General features: G+C 36.0%; 1 protein-coding gene across 1 annotated transcript in view; it reads right to left on the bottom strand.

Annotated features, from left to right (window-relative positions):
- Positions 1-19,839, bottom strand: part of LOC127454388 (threonylcarbamoyladenosine tRNA methylthiotransferase-like) — a 594,560-nt gene that overhangs the window by 331,610 nt on the left and 243,111 nt on the right. Inside the window, exon 7 of the mRNA XM_051721568.1 lies at positions 18,666-18,786. Coding sequence (XP_051577528.1) covers positions 18,666-18,786 — 121 coding nt within the window. The remainder of the gene's footprint in view (positions 1-18,665; positions 18,787-19,839) is intronic.

Raw genomic sequence — 19,839 nt, 5'->3', positions numbered from 1 at the left:
GGAATGTCTGTTAATAAAGTAAAAAGCATCAATTTTAATTTCATGCTGACATAGATAGGTTTAAGAATGTCTGTACGCTGTACTTCACTTTCGTTGCAGACAAACATAAAAGCATGACATGCTTTAAGACTGCATCAGTCATGTCACACCACCACATCACAAAGCATCTTTTTCTATCCACAATCCATCAGGATCTACAAAATGTCCAGGCTAAGAGTGAATATACATCACACACATGCACACACTGGGCCATCAGTGATGGTTGCGGGGGAGTGAGGAGCTCCATACCGCTTTAATCACTCTGGGAGTAAATACAGGGTGAGAGATCTGAGGTCTGAGACACTATAAGTGGCAACTGCATGATGAATGGTGCGCCTATCAGAAAGAGAGAAACCTCAGACAGAGTTTCAGTGCCAGACAAAGAGCTCTCTATCTCCAACGGCCTTCAAATGTCAAGCCTGATGTCAGAGTTACCTAAAAAGCAAATTAAAAGCCGGAGTGGCCCCGCTTCTAAAACAGACTGACAAAGAGTTGGAGCGGGGCTTCAAGCATGAGGTCTTGTCTTGTTTAAGCTGATAACGGTCAGGCCTGATTTGAATGCAAATGAAATGCAAGATGTGAACTCTGAAAACAAGGACACTTTGACGGAGCCTGCGTTCACCCTGCATGGCCGTATGCAAAGTCGTGTTGTATTTTGACGGAACAGTTTGACTGTTTAACTTCAGCTAACGGAACTTGAATAATTAACAGGCAGTTAAAGTCAAGTTCAAGCAGCCTGTGCTTATAAGGATGTTTCAAAGACTGAAAGCAATACGTGACAGCACATGAGAGAATCTTTAAGCACTTTAGCAAAAAAAAAAAAAAAAAAAAAAAAACTTTCAGTTAAGTTCAATTTTCAGTGAAATAATCAATGGAGATAAGATTACTTTTCTAAATTTTCAAAAACAAATTCAGCTCTCTCTCTCAAACTCTGGTTTATCAGATACTAATGAAACATGTCAATACTAAACAAGAAAAAAAAAAATACTTAGTTATCAAAATGATAAAAGGCCATGTTGCAAAAATGAGTACACCTTCCTGAAAGTTATAATATAAAACTTAATAAAATATGTCCTGGTGCTAGATGAGGGACATTGATCAGCAGACTATTCTATTGAACCATCGAACTCAAATAGACATAGTTGGTTAAAGTGTAAAAGTTTTACTTATCTCATTGAATCACTCTCAGACTCAAGGCTGACAAAAAATGGACCACGGGAGAGAATAGTCAAGTAAATGAAAAAAAGAAAATGATTTAATTGCACAAAAGGAAACAATGGTACAAGAGTATTAGCAAATCACTGTTATTGACTCAAAACACAGTAGCAAAAAGAATGGACTAGTGACAAGATTGCTGAAATGTTCAGACAGTCGCTGTAAGCTTTCACCTCATGATGAGCGATTTTTGCTAAGAATTGCCAAGCACGTGCCTCAGAGCTGGCAAAAGCTGTGGGAAGCCAAACTGGAGGGATTGTTTCATCTCACACAGTAAGACTTTTTTTGTTTGTTTGTTCAAAATCTTAAAAGAGAAGATACCACCCTCTCTTCCCACCACAAAGTTTTTTTTCTTTTTTTTTTTTTTTTTTCCCATGACAACAACCCTAAAATTTTTCCAAAGCCACTGCTGCATTCCTATGGATAAACAAGATAATATGTCACCCAACCTCAACCCTATTTATGCACCTGTGGGGTGCAAGTCGAACTTGTACACTTGATGTCAAGAAGGGTCAGAGCAGTATTTAAAAGTTATGGAGGACTTTCTAAGTACTAAAATAGTGTTCACTATTTGAATTTATTCAAGGATGTACTCATTTTTGCAACCCTTTACTTATGCAAAACTGCCTACTTTAATTATTTTACAGATATTGATAACATATATTTTGATTATGTTATTAAGTATATGTTAAATGAATTTCAATTTTGTCATCTTCGCATAAATTGTAATAGTAATCATTTAGAAATAGAATTATATCTTTATGTACAGAGGGGTTGTACTCATTTATGCTGTGTACTGTATATATACAGTTGAAGTCAGAAGTTTACATACACTTAGGCTGAAGTCATTAAAGCTCTTTAAAACATTTTAACCACCAGATATGGTGGCAGATATGGTTCATTTTTGAGCTGGAATGAAAACAGACCTTTTCTATGTGGATTGTTCACCGATTCTGCACCGATATGACTATGCAAATGTACTCAGAAGGCTGCTTTCTTAAACAAATATTTTTATCAAAGAATATTTGACATTATTATTATTATAATACATTGTCAACAAATTCTAGAAATGAACACTGAGAAAATAAATAAAAATAAAATAAATAGCTTAATAAACATTAGTATTGTTATTATAAGTAAATTGCTGACCACTTAAATAAAGAATAAACAAAATAAAATAAAAATCAGTACTGTATGTTTAGAATCAGTCAATTGCTGACCATTAAAATAAAGAATAAATAAAAATAAAATAAACAGCTATATAAACATCAGTACTGCTTAGTGTCAGTCAAATGCTGACCATTAAGATAAAGAATAACTAAAAATAAAAAGCTAAATAAACATCAGTATTACTGTTTAGTATCAGTCAAATACTGATCATTAAAATAAAGAATAAATAAAAATAAAATAAACATCAGTACTGCTTAGTGTCAGTCAAATGCTGACCATGAAAAGAATAACTAAAAATAAAAAGCTAAATAAACATCAGTATTACTGTTTAGTATCAGTCAAATGCTGATCATTAAAATAAATAAATAAAAATAAAATAAATAGCTAAATAAACATCAGTACTGTTTAGTATCAGTCAAATGCTCACCATAAAAATAAAATAAATAGCTAAATAAACATCAGTACTGCTTAGTATCAGTCAAATGCTGACCATTAAAAGAATAACTAAAAATAAAAAGCTAAATAAACATCAGTATTACTGTTCAGTATCAGTCAAATGCTGATCATTAAAATAAAGAATAAATAAAAATAAAATAAATAGCTAAATAAACAACAGTACTGTTTCGTATCAGTCAAATGCTGACCATTAAAATAAAGAATAAATAAAAATAAAATAAATAGCTTAATAAACATCAGTACTGTTTTGTATCAGTCAAATGCTGACCATTAAAATAAATAAATACAAATAAAATAAATAGCTAAATAAACATCAGTAAAACTGTTTAGTGTCAGTCAAATGCTGACTATATTAGTACTGCCGAGAAAAGAGATAAACGGTGGCAGTGGTATTACACCATATTCTGCTATACAAGTTCAAGGGAAACTTTCAACAGTGGAAAACCAAACTTTTAAATATTACATATCAGTTGAAGGCGGTACCAAGATGTGAATTCTGAATAAAACAGATTGGTGAATACATATTTACACATTAACTTCCACTCAGCTGACAACAATGAAAGTAGCTACGTGATTAGCTAGTTATCTATGAGCTCATTGCCATGGAGAGTAAAAGACGGACGTTGTTTATTTACTTTCCAGCATTGCATCTCACCAACTAGGTAATAACACAGCGTGAATTCAACACTCAACAGACACAATCCACCACCGCAACGTTGTCTGCTGAGCTGCAAAAAGATGCTCTGCTGTTTACCTTTCAATCTGCTACATTACTGACTGCACTGACAAACTATAGCTGGCTAACATAGCAAACAGTAGCAAAGATAAACATGGATGACATGGTTGTCAGGGACAGGGTTAATGTTATATTAGTAATACTGAAAAGGGAAAATGATGGGGTTATTGTTTATTAACTTTCCAGTATGTATTTCACAAACTAGTTAGCAACTTATCGTGAAAACACACAGCTCAACTCCGCCCTGTCTGCAGAACCACCGTCAGCTCAGAGTCAGCTCTGTAAACAATGGAGTCAGAGCACACTCTGCTGGACAAACTATGTAATGACTCCAATTCTAAAGCATTGTTTTCTGCATTATATGTTCTGAAAAAAAGTTTTCATATCGGCGCATATCGGTAAACATATACGCCGATACTGATATATCGGTGAAAGGACAATATTGGCCTAACGGCACTAGTCAGATTACATCCACTAAGTTAACTGTGCCTTTAAGCAGCTTGGAAATTCCAGAAAATTATGTCAAGCCTTTAGGCGATTAGCCAATTAGCTTCTTATAGGCTAATTGGCTAACTGGAGTAAATTGGAGGTGTACCTGTGGATGTATTTTAAGACCTACCTTCAAACTCAGTGGCTCTTTGCTTGACATCATGGAAAATCAAAAGAAATCAGCCAAGACCTCAGAAAAAAACTGTGGACCTCCACAAGTCTGGTTCATCCTTGGGAGCGGTTACCAAACACCTGAAGGTACCACGTTCATTAGTACAATCAACAGTACGCTAGTATAAACACCATGGGACCATGCAGCCATCATAATGCTCAGGAAAGAGATGCATTCTGTCTCCTAGAGATGAACATAGTTTGGTGCAAAAAGTACAAAAAACAGAAAATTACCTTGTGAAGATGCTGGAGGAAACAGGTAGACAAGTATCTATATCCACAGTAAAACAAATCTTATACCGACATAACCTGAAAGGCTGCTCAGCAAGGAAGAAGTCACTGCTCCAAAACTGCCATAAAAAAGCCAGACTACAGTTTGCAAGTGCACATGGGGACAAAAATCTTACTTTTTGTAGAAATGTCCTCTGGTCTGATGAAACAAAAATTTAACTGTTAGGTCATAATGACCATTGTTATGTTTGGAGGAAAAAGGGTGAGGCTTGCAAGCCAAAAAACACCATCCCAACTGTGAAGCATGGGGGTGGCAGCATCAGGAGGGAGTGGTGCACTTCACAAAATAGATGGCATCATGATGAAGGAAATTATGTGGATTATTGAAGCAACATCTCAAGACATCAGCCAGGAATTTAAAGCTCGATCACAAATTGGTCTTCCAAATGGACAATGACCCCAAGCATACCTCCAAATTTGTGGCAAAATGGCTTAAGGACAACAAAGTCAAGGTATTGGAGTGGCTGGGGGCCTGGGTAGCTCAGCGAGTAAAGACGCTGACTATCACACCTGGAGTCAAGAGTTCAAATCCAGGGCATGCTGAGTGACTCCTGCCAGGTCTCCTAAGCAACCAAATTGGCCCGGTTGTTAGGGAGGGTAGAGTCACATGGGGTAACCTTCTCGTGGCCGCTATAATGTGGTTTTCGCTCTCGGTGGGGCACGTGGCGAGGACTTAGAGCGCATTGGGAATTGGGCATTCCAAATTGGGGAGAAAAAAAAAAAAAAAAAATATATATATATATATATATATATATATATATATATATATATATATATATATATACACGTTTTTTTTATTTTATTTTTTTTTTTATTAAGTTATTGGAGTGGCCATCACAAAGCCCTGACCTCAATCCGATAGAGAATTTAATTAATGAAATTTTATGAAAATAATGAAATTTGGGCCAAAATTCCAGCAACTTATTATGAGAAGCTTGAGGAAGGCTACCCAAAACATTAGACCAAAGTTAAACAATTTAAAGGCAATGCTACCAAATACTAACAAAGTGTATGTAAACTTCTGACCCACTGAGAATGTGACAGAAATAAAAGCTGAAATAAATCTCAATGCAATGAGCAAATTTGTTTCACTCAGATGCCAAACAGCAGTGAGAACTTACAGCAGACTATCCCGATTCAAAAGAGCCCAAACACAGCATATTATGATAAGATCTTAAAATATTCATCAAAGAGTGTACATGAAAATACAATGCACAAAAGGGCGCTGTGTGTTGTGTGTGTGTGTGTGTGTGTGCATGCGCACATGTCCAAGCACATCCACATACATGTGCTCATCTCAAGGATTTGGATGCTCCTGAACACTTAATATTTCTGTATTTTGTAGTCTAATACATTCATTTCCAATATATATATATATATATATATATATATATATATACACACACACACACACACACACACACACACACACACGCACACACACGCACACACACACACACACACACACACACACAACAGAATTACAAATAAGCTATAAATCATTAAAACATACAATACTAAGTATTCGGGGTCAATTGTCATGTAACATACGAGACATTTTTCTTTATGCAAAATATATGTTATTTATATTTTCTTTTGATTTTGGGGTAACACAGGTGACCTTTTCATGAGATTAAACCAAGTATCATGTTCTTGAATCAACATCTTGTATTGGTCTTGGAATAACATTCCATCAGACAAACACAGTCCTAACCCCATCCCTAACCTCAACCCAAACCCTAAAAAAATCTAATTGGTTAATAGGAATATTGCTCCAGGACCAACAATGATGTTGATTCAGGAGAAAGCTGTGGAATACCTTCTTGGCAAAACCACAGAAAATGTGTTGTTCTGTGCCTTAATTAAAGTTCTTAATTAGTAAAGGCAATGCTCCTTTAGGGCAAGGTGGCACATGAGAAAATAAAAATAAGCATGACATGGCTGACTCCGGACTAAGACAGAGAAGTGGAGAAAAGCTGATTGCACAATGATCAAAACAGTGTTGTGAAGAGTTCTACACATATATGTTCATAACATAAAAAGACTAGTAGCAAACTATCTGAGAAATGACAAGAAACAACAAGGCTTTTTTTTAGATTTCCTGAGAGCAAAAGTGTCCATGTAAACACGCACTATGATACAAGGGTTCTGTCAGGGGGTTGACATGATACTGTTCTGTCATTACTGAGCTGTTTAAAACACTGTATAATGCCTTGCTATGCAGCTGAAAAGTGGTTGCTTACTAGCCCAAGTTGAAAAGTCCCAGTTCCAACTATGCATGATATTTTAGTACAGTGTTCATCAATTATCGCAGATTGGATCCATTTGGACCACGAGACATCATAACAACGATTGCCCCATCTCATTGTTTTGAGTAGCACGGCAAGTAAACATGGTGTCAGAGTGTCTTTAGACTTGTTTTTTTCTTTCTCAGCATGTAACAAACTCTTCATAATAACAAACAGATTTTTGTTCTAATTTAGCGAAAATTAATCATAGATGGCATCATCTCTGGAAATGTATGGCAAAGAAATGCAACCAAACATTTAAATTACTAATAAGTAGCCTAGTAGAGTTCTCTGCTTCTGATGAGAACAAATGTTTCCATTATTTAATAGCGAGTCCATTTATTATTAACTATAACGATCAGTAATAATAAGCTCTACTATTTTGATGTCAATTGTTTGTTTGTAGATTCTCACTTCACACAAAAATGGTCTATTCAGACATTTACATTTTCTAAATTCTCTCTCAGTGGATACTCCTGAACCCCCATACAGTATCTATCCTCAGTCAAAAGGCCTCTTATGAACCATGCATGGTATCTGAATGTATAAATAATAATTACAAATATTCTGAATGTAGAAATATATTTAAACATAAATACTGGACTGTTGTCTTTCAGCTTAAAAATGATCTTTTTTTCTTTTTCTTTTTAATTCATATCCAAGTGCACTCATTTGATGAAATATTTTAATCTTTTGGTAAAAGACCCCTCAGATCTCACTACTTTGGTTTAATCTGTGCCCATATTGTTCAACTCCTTGCCTCTGGTCAAGCAGCAGTTTTGAAGAGACTATTTTGACTGTTTAGGTTTTTTTTTTCTTTTCTTTATTTTACACAATACTACTGCCAACTTGGAAATGTGCATTTCTTGTATAATATAATACCCATCCTTTACTACTGACACTGTGTAAGTTATTATTGTCCGGACCTTTGTTGGGAAGAAAAAAGGACCCCTTGGCACTTTAACTGAATACCCCTGTTTTAGTCCCTAGATGGCTTGAGTCCAGAGATAATCTCGTCGACTAAATTAATGCCGAAAATGTTCATTGACAAAGGGTTTTATGGTTTGGTCAACGATAACGAAGACAAAACGAAAAAGATGCTTCATGACGACAATTCAAATATTTGAATAAAAATAATAAAAAATTATGTTGAAGAACATATGACGATAAAAAAATTATGCTGAAAGATTTTAGCAGTGCACAAACGAAAGAAGACATAGTTAGCGTGCAAATACCCAACCTTCAAACTGCCAAATACAAAATAAATCTACAGAGACAGGACTTTTCCAAAAATGAGGACTTCTTAAAGGCTGTTAAAAAGAGAGATAAAACACCTACTCTGTGCACAATGAACTTAGCCACTGCCCTCCACTGCTCGGCCCAGAAAGGTTTGGGGTTAAAAATATTTGCTTTACACCCATCAACACACCTTGACATATCACATGTTTCTCCCTCTTAGAGAAGTCTGCCCTACTATCAGTTTCCACCCTGTTGTTTTTCTTCAAAGAGCAAATCTCTTAAAAGATGCCTATGGGGTGTCTATGGCGGGGTCAAGCTGAGTGCAAAGGAAGTGTGGTATAAAGACAGATCAGCAGCTATAACAGCAACACCAAATATACCTGACTCAGGAAGTTCTCAAAGAGAGCCTTCTCTCAGAATCAGTTCACACAGCTTAACAAAATCAACAAGATCAGTTTCCAAAACAACATGACTCACTTAAGTGACCTTTCGAAATCAGACAGACCAACCCAAGGCTTAACAACTGCATGCACGAACTCAGCTAAAAACTAATTATCTATATCCAAAAAGACTGTTTCTTGTTCCAAAAAGAGAATGCACAACATATGAATGTCACACTGGCTGAATCACTGATTGTTTCAAACAGCACACTACAAGACTCAAGCATATAATCCCATGCACTATTAAAGATAAAATCAAAGTTTCTTGTTTTAGGTGCACACTTTAAGTAACTAATCGTAGACTAGGAGCATCGATTACAAGATCATTCTCCTTTCCAATGGTAGTTACAATCCAAAATTCTGTTCTCAAACAAAGTCCTGCATACAGCAACGTGAGAGTTGATTCTTGAAAATGTCAACAAACAACATGGAAGTAAGAGCTTGTGGTTGATTTCCCACTGATTGAAGCAGAATAGGAAAAATATGAAAAATAGCTACAAATAAAGATAGAGATGGCCGTTGGGGAATTGTGGCCAGCAACTATATTATTTTATTTTTATTGTGTTTTGTAGTAGTCATCCAATATGGGTTTTTAAATGGCCAGTGCCAATGCCGATATCCAGAGAGCAAGGTAGCCGATAGGCCGATACAATGCAGATATCATCACACAATTTAATATAGTAAATAACAAACATAAAATTGCTAAAAAATGAATAAACTCTGATTTAGCACTACATTTAGTAATTTTTACACAAAACTTTAACTTTGTAAAAAGAATCCAAAAAAAATAAATAAAAAAATTGTAGTTTAAATAGTAGATAGCAGTTTCTTCTGATTTCTATTTAGTCATCAAATTTTAGTAATTTATTTCCACATGAAGAAATTGTTAATATATTAGGTATAAGGAAATAACAGTACACAAAATAGTCCAGCAACCACTGATGGCATGTCCATGTTAGCAGTCACATTTACTCCAAAAATACAGAATCAAACCAACTGTACATACAGTTCATAGTGAATAAGGCATTTACTTATAGCACACCACATCAAGCACTTTTACCTTGAAGTTGCTCTCACGCGCTCATGTGGATCCAGCGCGAGCAGCAGTCTCCTGACAGTTTAAACGGCCTGGATCGCCTGCTTGAACTGTCACAGACTGACCGTCATGATTTGTGAATCAGAGGAACTTTTGATCCTGATCCTGAAGTTGTTGATTCTGGCTGATGGAATACACACTTCTTAGGGAGATATTAGCGCTCGACGGGAAGAAAACACTGGATTTACGTGAGGTTCATGAATTACATCTGTTTAAACGAGAGATCTGCATATTTGCAGATGGTATATGATATTAGTTTTATTGATATTTGCCTTTTATCATTAGAAAATAAAGTTAAAAGTGACAGGGAACTGCTGAGGAGAGGCTGGTAGAATACGTGCTTTAGAGGTAAATAAATGAGCGCTCCACAGGACGCTGGATCTGCTGAAGTTGTGTGAGGTTGGTTTATTACATCTGTTTAAACGAGATATATGCATATTTGAGGATGGTATATGATATTAGTTTTATTGATATTTGGATTTTTATCATTTGCCAAGACAGTTAAAAGTTACAGGGAACTATTGAGAAGAGAGAGGAAGAGTGAAACACACGAGCACTTTAAAATTGAGCTCAGACGCGTCTATCTGATATGCGGACCATTTAAAGAAGACAATGTTGAACACCAGTCTATTATTGTAGTAACACGATGGCACGTAAAAAAAAAAAATACTAAATAAATGTGAGTGGTCATTTCACAAGCATGCAATTATCTGCACCCTCGCGGCCTTAAGAAACAAATCGGCCAAACAGAAAATGTATCGGCCAATGCCAGCCTCAGCGACATATCATTCGACCACTAGTGTTTTGTTTGTTGTTTTGTTTTTGTTTCATGTTTTTGGGTTTTGTGTCATTCTGGGGTTTTGTTTTGTTTGAAAAAGAAAGGTACATGGATATATGTTGAATAATACAAAATATTGTGCAGTGATGAACATGGTAATTGTTCTAAGTTGCCCAGAGGGGCTTTGCAGGGTTTCTTGCAAGGGTCCATTATCTTATTTTATTTTATTTTATTTATTTATTTATTTTTCTATTTTATTTTGAGTGTGGCCCCTGCTTCCCAATGCCTCACCTTCCTCTTGCAATAACTAAGTCACTCGATTGAGAAACTTAAGGTAGAACTCAATTTATGACATACAATGTTAAAAAATGTAAACTAGTTAAAGTCTTTAAACTAGTTACCACAGCACTGACCCATAATCATATCGTTGGCTCAATGACATGAGCAATTTTACACAGTGAGGAGACACGATACAGGTCCACACACTGACAAATTAATAAAGCTAATCACTTATGAAACCTGACTCAGACAAACACTGCTTGCACTTGAATCAGGGCTATAATAGGAGCTTGCCGAGGCCCCTAAAGATGAAATTCACATAGATTTTGTAACATGCAACTTAAAATTGGAGAAGGGAAGGCAACCACTACTCATTTTTAAACAGTATGAAAATCTAAATGGAGTCATAAATTGTTATCTGTGAACTCCTCTTGCAAAATTTCCAATTGCCTTGTCCCAAATGCTGTCGACAGCCCTTGCATTCCACCTCCAAATTCACAAAGGGGAGAGTTTACCCAAAAATAAAAATGTTCTCATCATTTACTCACACTCTTGCCATTCCAGATGTGTATAACTTTCTTCTGCTGAACACAAATGAAGATTTTTAGAAGAATATTTCAGCTCTGTAGGTCCATACAATGCAAGTGAATGGTGATCAGGCCTTTGAAGCACCAAAAAGCAGATAAAGTCAGCATAAACATAATCCATCAGAATCCAGTCATTTTAATCAATGTCTTCTGAAGCGATCCAGTTTGCTTTGGGTGAGAACAGACCAACAGACCAACCCTTTAAGTGCCCTTCTGACACATAAAATGACAAATGGGACACACTATGGTCTTGTGGACCTTATGAACATGGCCAAACAAAGACCTCAATCCATAACAATTCTGTTAATTGGAACAGGGCCAATGTAAGTCACGATAGAGTTTCTCCAAAAGATTACTTAACTGATAAATTGGGATGTATGGGCCAGTGTGGCAAAATTGTGGCCTTTAAATGCACTTCTATTTCCCAGAAAGGGCAAAAAAAAAAAAAAAAAAAAGTGGGTAAACATTATTTTAGATTTAACCATCATACATCAGGGTGGCTTCGGATACTTGGCCTGCAGTATGAAATCTTTATGCAAATCAAAGAGGTTACAACCCTCTGAAAGGGCATTAAGGGTCTTTAAGTATCTTTTAAAGATGATTTAGGAAGAGCAGAGGATCATTGCATAAGACAGGTCCTGAATTACCATCGGGCTAATGGAGGTTTGCAGACTTGACCTTAATCCAACACAACCTGTAGAGCTCTTTCAGACAAGCATTATCACACAGATAATTACTTTCCATCTATGAACAACCACACAAACACACACAACTACAAGCTACACTTGCACGAATACCATTTGCTTGGCAATTTCTCAGGAGAGCCATTTAATACACAAACTTTTACTGGGCAAGAAGGGGGCGCAGGGAAAATAGCAAAAAAAAAAAAAAAAAATCCCCCAAAAGTCCCAAAACAGCATGTTCTCTTCCCAGGAAGGTGCTCCGCTGAGTCTCAAGGTGCTTTCATTTTCATCTCATTCATTTCTAAGTGGTGCTAAGAGACAAGTTTCTAATTAAGCCTTGGTATTCTGGGGAATTTGTCGAGCACTGTCAAACAAACGGGCAGATTAGAGGTGGCAGATGTGAGCGAGAGAGAGAGCAGGCCTCAGGTCTGTCTCAGTCCCTCAGGAGCCATGCAAACTGTCTAACACTGAAAAGGAGGGGAGTGGTAACTCCTTCCGGCATCGGGAGTAAATTTACCTTTGGTTGTAAGGATGCAACCAAACACTCAAGATGGGGGTGAGGGACTTATAAGGGTGTAAAGTACTTGAGTAATTACACTTCATTACTTCGGTATTATTTTGGGGGATTTGTCCTTTACTCAAGTGCAATTTAAACTGATTTCTTGTACTTTTACTGAATTTCATTTTCAAATATTATTTATTTATATACTTTTTACTTCTCCGAATTTTATTTAGACTTGAAAAGTACTCGTTACAGTTTTGCAGATCATTTTCTTTCATCTTACTGGACTGAAGCCGCCTTTTCACTACATTCAAAAAATGAAATATGATAGACTGAAAGACTGTCATTTCTAATGGAGAGTCAATGAGGAATGCATGGGGCTCAGACCATCTGCATATGTTGAAATTTTGGATACAACTTAAGCTCGGGATGCGTTGAAATATTTTAACTTGCGCAACAAGTGTGACTGCCCGACCAGATGGGATATATTCATTAAAAACCTAGCGTGCAGTGAGAAATTTCAACGTTTTTTTCCTAAACAAAATATAGCGATATTTCAGATATGACAACGTTTAAATGACAAAGTATGACAGATGTTTTTATTTAATGTATTTTTTTAGAAAAATGTTTGAGCAAAAATCATATTACAATTCCTCATCAAAATAAAGTTATCCAATACAAAATGTAAATGTTCAAATATGTAACAAACATATAACATAAAAAAAAAAGAAAAGCTGGCTACATTCAGGCTGAACAGGCGCAGGACAAGCAATATAACTGAACAGAAAATGTCCTGAATTTTGTCATTATTATGATAACATTTTAGCTTTTTATATAAAAAATGTGTAGAAGTTTTTAGTAAGGTATTTATTTTGAGTTTATTTTCACTTGTATAACAAGCGCTAAAATGGTAATAGTCTCTTGAATAACTATGGCAGTTCAACAAGCTCCTCAGAGTGTTTCACTTCAGCATGGTTGCATGGTTTATTTTACCGCATTTGTGCTATGTGTGATAAAAATTAATGTTTGATTTTACTTTTTGAAAAGATACTGAAGTAAACACACACCTTTAATTTTGAGGTGCAAGTTATGGCAGAAATATATACAGAAAAAAATATAACTGCAAAACTCAGAATGCAAACTTATTTATTAACCAAGATTTCAGCTTACCAGCCTTTTTCAAGGTACTTGCAAAGGCTAGTAAGCACAAAGTCAATGCCTTGTGCCGCCCCACCGCAAGATGCCGCCCTGGGCAACTGCACATGGTGCCCATGCCTAAATCCGCTACTGAGCAGGACAATGCTCCATGCCATACAGCCAGGTCAATCAAAGTGTGGATGGAGGACCACCAGATCAAGACCCTGTGATGGCCAGCCCAATCTCCAAACCTGAACCCCACTGAAAACCTCTGGAATGTGATCAAGAGGAAGATGGATGGCCACAAGCCATTAAAACAAAGCCGAGCTGCATTTCTTTGCATTATTCGAGGTCTGAAAACACTGCATCTTTCTTGTTATTTTGACCAGTTGTCATTTTCTGCAAATAAATCCTCTAAATGACATTTTATTTGGAATTTGGGAGAAATGTTGTCAGAACTTTATACAATAAAACAAAAATGTTCGTTTTACTCAAAAACATACCTATATATGACCAAACAAACCATAACGAACCAAACAGAAACATTTCAAAAACAAATAGATATTACATCAAATAGACACTGCTTTTAAATAAAAGAACCCAGCTCAAAACCAACAACACTCCATTTAATGAAACCAGCCCCCCTTTCAGTCAAAATATTGATATAAAACGGATATGACACTGGAGTGCAAAGGGAGAGCTTAGGAGGTGTGGTCTGGGTGAGCCCCAGAGATGCCAACCCGCCAGCCTCAGGACCAAAATCAGAGCGCAATCTCTGAGCAGCAGAGTGATAAATTGGGTGCCATAGCTCACTGACCACTTTATACTTCCAGTAGCACATCAGCACCCCCGCCTGCTGCGATCATGGGCCATTACTGCATATAAGCAGAACACACACGCTGCACAACACTAGACACACTCTCATCAAAAACACAGAGTACAAATGACACTCTGATCTGGACTAGTGAAGTGAAATTGTTTTGAAAACAGGTATACCACAAAAGCAAATATCTGGAGAAATATGCTGGGGGTCACGGTAAGCATACTAACATGGAAGGGGAGAGAGCTAAAAAGAAAGAAATAGAGAGCTACTTAATATATATTAAAAGATAATGGACCCCCTGCAAGAAACACTGTGAAGCCATTAAGTGCAACTTTGAAAAATTACCATTTCCACTATCAGACAATGTGTTGCATTATTCAAAATATAACATGTACTTGGTTCTTTTACAAACAAAACAAAACCAAAAAACCAAACCAAACAAAGCAAACCATAACAAACCAAACCAAACCAAAAAAAAACAAAAAAAAAAACAAACCAAACAAAACACAAAAACAAAACCAATACCCAAAAACATAACACTATAAAAAATAAATAAAAAAAACACAAAATGAAAAGAAACAAAAATCAAGACAAAATAAATAAATAAATAAATCAAAACAATAACCAAAAACATAACATTTTAAAATAAAATAAAATGAAATCATTTCTTGAAGAAAATATGAGTGGTGTTTGCCCTTGCAGAACTCCTAGTCACAATGCTAGGGTGTTTTAGAGATTGTGAAAGTGCTACTTTTAAGAACGTTCCAATGCTGTTGATAGGGTGTTTCTATGTGGTTGCTAGGGAGATGCTAGAAAGTTGCTTACTAGCCTAAGTCAAAGAGTCAATACTCAAGTCTCCTAAGGTACGACATCAAGGTTAATGTAATTAGAGTATATTAATATTGTTCTGCCGTTTTACGCCAGGCGGATGAGCAATAGTAAGAGTGGTGCTTGCCTTAAACACTGTTAATTAAATGTATCGTGTTTTACGAATGCAAAAATATAATCTCTACAAAGGCAACCCACATAAAATCTATGAATTAGGAACTGGAATCTGTATCTGAAGGTCTCCTCTGTTCTCAGTTCAGAGGTCAGTGTTTTGCAGAAGAAACACAAGGAACTGAATGTTCTAACTTAACATCTTACTGCTCTCATGTTTCAGATTTGTGTTTATCTGTGCACCCACGTATGTGTAAAAGGGTTTCTTTGTGTCAGATGAATGCAGTATTTATACTTGTAAAAGCAAATAATGTGGACGGTTAAGATTTGAGATCCCATTAACGCATATTCTCTGATGTCTGTATTGTTGTTGACTTCATCAACGTGTATGATTGAGAGCAGAGAAATCGTTATGTATCAAATAAATTGAATTAAATGTGTCCCTCTGAAGGAGACTATGTCAAAACACGCAGGGGAAGAAAATGAAGTTAGGAAAATATTCCTGGGAAATAAGTTCATAGGAATCAAGCTGTTCTTTTGTGAATAGTGAGCACAGCTCTAAAGTATTTCCAGTTAATAACAATTCCGTTGCAGGCTGTTCCTAACACAAAACTACTGTATGACTAAAAAATACAGTACAGTTTAAAAATACAGTTTTGTGTAAAAAAAATATCTGATCTCCACAGAATTTCTATGAGGCTTTGGTCCGGTCAGTTAAGAACACTCAAAAATTGTCCTGAAACCACCCAAGAGATGTTTTGGTTGTCAAGTTTGGTTGGGAGCTCAACTGTCACCTCATCAGACCATAGTGTATTGGTATCATGTTTTAAGTACCATTTTAATGGCATTTGATTAAATTTGATGTGCCTTTTAGCAGTTCCTTCTGATTAGCCACTCTACTGTAGAGACCTGGTTGATGGATTGCAGCTGAGATGTTTGTCCTTCAGACAGGTTCTGCTATCAACATACAGAGACTCTGAAAGTCTGTTAGAGGAGCCCATTTGGTTCTCGTCATCTCATTGACCAGGTCCATGCCCTCTAAGAACAGTCATGTTTGTTCCAAACCTCATTCATTTCAATAAAGGAAGCCAGTTTGTTCTTGGGAATCTATTGGAAATGTATTAGCATTTGTTTCAGATCTTTAAAGTGAATCGGAGTATTCTGAAAGTCAAACGCTTAATACATTCACCATCACATCGTTCAGCTGGTGTATGGAGTCAGTTTATTACGATGCAACTGCCACAACTTGGGGCTAATAGAACATTTAATACAGTAACTGCGATAAAGCAAGTTTATTCAAAAGCAAATGAAACTTGAGCCTTATTTCTTCAAGACTATAAAAAAGAATATTTGAGGGCCATTTGGCAAGGTGATACAATATGACGCCTCTTAAACCAGGGCTCCAGACTAAAAAAATGACTAAGGAGCCATTGGATCCTTAACTGAAACATTAATGGCTGTTATTAGTCACCAAATCATATAACTGCTCGATTTAGATTGTTGTTCTGAAACGAGATAGAAAGCAGAAGGAAGTCAGCTGATAGCCCATTAATCAGACATTTAATAAACAGTATATATAGTTGAGTAAATGCATTAATTTGCATTCCCCTTTTGTCTCACCAATGTTCACATCCCTTTCATAATTTATACAAATATAAGAGATAAAAGATTTTTGTTTATTTAGTACTGCCCTTCAGAATCTACATGAGTGGATATTTACATAAATTATAGTATGCATAGTACAGTGTTGCTTTCTTGAGCATCAATGAGTGTTTGCATCTTGTGTAATAGTTGTGTATGAGTCCTTCAATTGTCCTAAGAATACATATATATATATATATATATATATATATATACATATATATATATATATATAATATATATATATATATATATATATATATATATATATATATATATATATATATATATCCACACACACACATACACACACTGGTGCGTGCTCTGTAGATGTATTCAATAACTCACAAGATGATATTTGACGAAACAGCATATGAACACACAAAACCGTGTCAAGTTTCATAAAGTAATCAAAAAACTGATGTTTAATGTGTCAGCATATTTTAAAGATAACACAGTGCTTACACCCTCTATAGGTGGCAGTAGTAATTACTAGGGATGCCCTGATACAATTTATTTATTTATTTATTTATTATTTGAGAACGATTACAAGTACCGATATTTCCTTTTTGGTACTCACCGATACCAAATCCGATACCTGTTGTTGTTTTTTTTTTATTTTGTATTTTTATTTATTTTTTTTATTTTTTTATTCCATATCAACAGTTTATTTCAATTTTATCATCCAAGTGGTGTTTAAATAAATTAATGTCTTTAAAACTTTAATCAAATGAAAATATAACAATTCATTTTTAACATAGATTGTATTATTTTTTTTTATTTTTTTATCAAATGAAGTGCTTTTACACTGAACCTCACAGCAAAATCCAAAATCCAACATTGGAGTTATTTTTGTCAAATAAAGTGCAGCATAACAGAGCATCACATACGTGAGATATTGCATAAATATAATTAAATTACAACTGATTTATTATTTTTATATTTATTATAAATAAATGCAGTATGTAGTCTGTTACAAAGTGAATTATCGCTCTGCCAGCTGTCATCTGCTCATGATGGTGTTTTCTGTGTATGTGCCATGGGGCTCTAAAAGGTATAAGCACTTTGTGTCTGTATGTCAGCACAACACATTCACAAACACTCACATTTGAAGCATGCAGCACATGCAAACTATCTTATTAAATCGCAGCATTTGTTAAATTATTTCACTAGGACATAACGTGGTTTTAATTTGTGCGTGGAATGTTTACGTAATGACATTTGCAGATCTGATGGTATCGGCTATTGGTATCGGAGCATTTTTACAATCGTAAGTACAAGTACATGGGCGGGCTATTGGACCCGATTCCGAAACCAGTGTCGGTATTGGGACATACCTAGTAATTACACTTGTGGGCTTCAACCAATGGAGACCAAACTGTATCCAAATATCTCTAAAGTAACAGTTGAAAAAAATACATTATCTCTGGATTTTCATGGACAGAATGGTTTGGTACCCATGTTGTTAATCTATAAACCAAACATATTAACACAAAATTAATCAAATATACATTCAGAAGCTCATCACAATTTGGATCATTTAGGAAAAACCATGATGGCAGCCACATCACACCACGCCAATGTGAGCGGTTAGCCAGAAACTGAATTCTCTGGTGACTCTGGTGATGAATATTTAATGAGTGTGTTTGTATTGCAAACAGCTTACCCAGTATTGATGGAAATGATTTCTATCAGCGGGTTCTTCCTAATCTTTGGCAAATCCAAGCGTGCTCCTCCCAAACGCTTGCCTTTCTCCTTCTTCTGACCCAGCAGACGCACGGAGTGACCTTCAAACCAAACACAAACAAACCTGTCATTACACTTCCAAATCAGAGCCGAACAGAACCCAGAGAAATGAGACAGAATTATAACACCACAAGCAATTCAAACGGATGGGAGAATGGATGAATAAAGATTGGTGCCAAATAGAAGACAGAATAAAGGATTTTGTTCCATTCCAATATAATTACATGTTATGTTTAGGCCACAAGAGATTTGCCATGTGGTGTCATTTCCCCAGTATGCCGAGCATCGCTATTCAGCTGTGAGCAAGAGTGGCGTCTGCTGCATACCGATTGAGCCGAGAACATATGGGGGAACGGACAGGGCAGATATTGAGAGGTGGCTGTGAATGCATCCTGATTCATTCATATTTTAGACGAAAGGAACAATGAGAAATCCTGAACCTCTCCAGATGTTCCCACTGCATACAGACCTTGATTTTAAAACACAATGCGGCTGAAATGAACTCCAAGAGATTCCAAGAGATGCCTCAGGTGCCAATAGCAACAATGAGAAAAAAGTAGAGAAGATAATGAGAACTCTGAGGATTGCACATTCTCACAGAAATGGCATCCAAAACACAACCACCAGGACACACTGCAGCATTATTGTAGAGTCAACACCCATTACTCACACCACAACGCTTAGGCATTCACTTTTGTGCAGCCGATGGCTCATTATTAGATGTAAAATAAAATAATAATGAGATCTTTGACAAGTAGCCACAAGTCTTATGCCTGAATGGCATTGCTGCACAAAAGCTTGCACAGAAGCATTTTGGGAAAATATTGATTGTTTGCTAGTAGCAATTCTGAAAGGCCTTGAGACGGCCAGACCATTTTCTTGTGTTTTTCTCAGATATTCTAAAACAAACATGAACAATCAGAGAAAGGAGGTAGTAAGCTCATTAAAAGCTAAATCACACAGTATTACAGACCCAATTACATTTACACACCTATTCCAATGCGATTAAGTTCCGCTGTAGCTTACCTGATAGAGTGTTGGACTTTGGACTCTCAACCCGGCCAAAGACGCTCAAAACGAAAGTGAAAATGAAG

Source organism: Myxocyprinus asiaticus, chromosome 16, assembly GCF_019703515.2.
Source record: "Myxocyprinus asiaticus isolate MX2 ecotype Aquarium Trade chromosome 16, UBuf_Myxa_2, whole genome shotgun sequence".
Lineage (NCBI taxonomy): Eukaryota > Metazoa > Chordata > Actinopteri > Cypriniformes > Catostomidae > Myxocyprinus > Myxocyprinus asiaticus.
The sequence above is the reverse complement of the archived record's forward strand: the minus strand, read 5'-3'. Positions and strand labels throughout refer to the sequence as shown.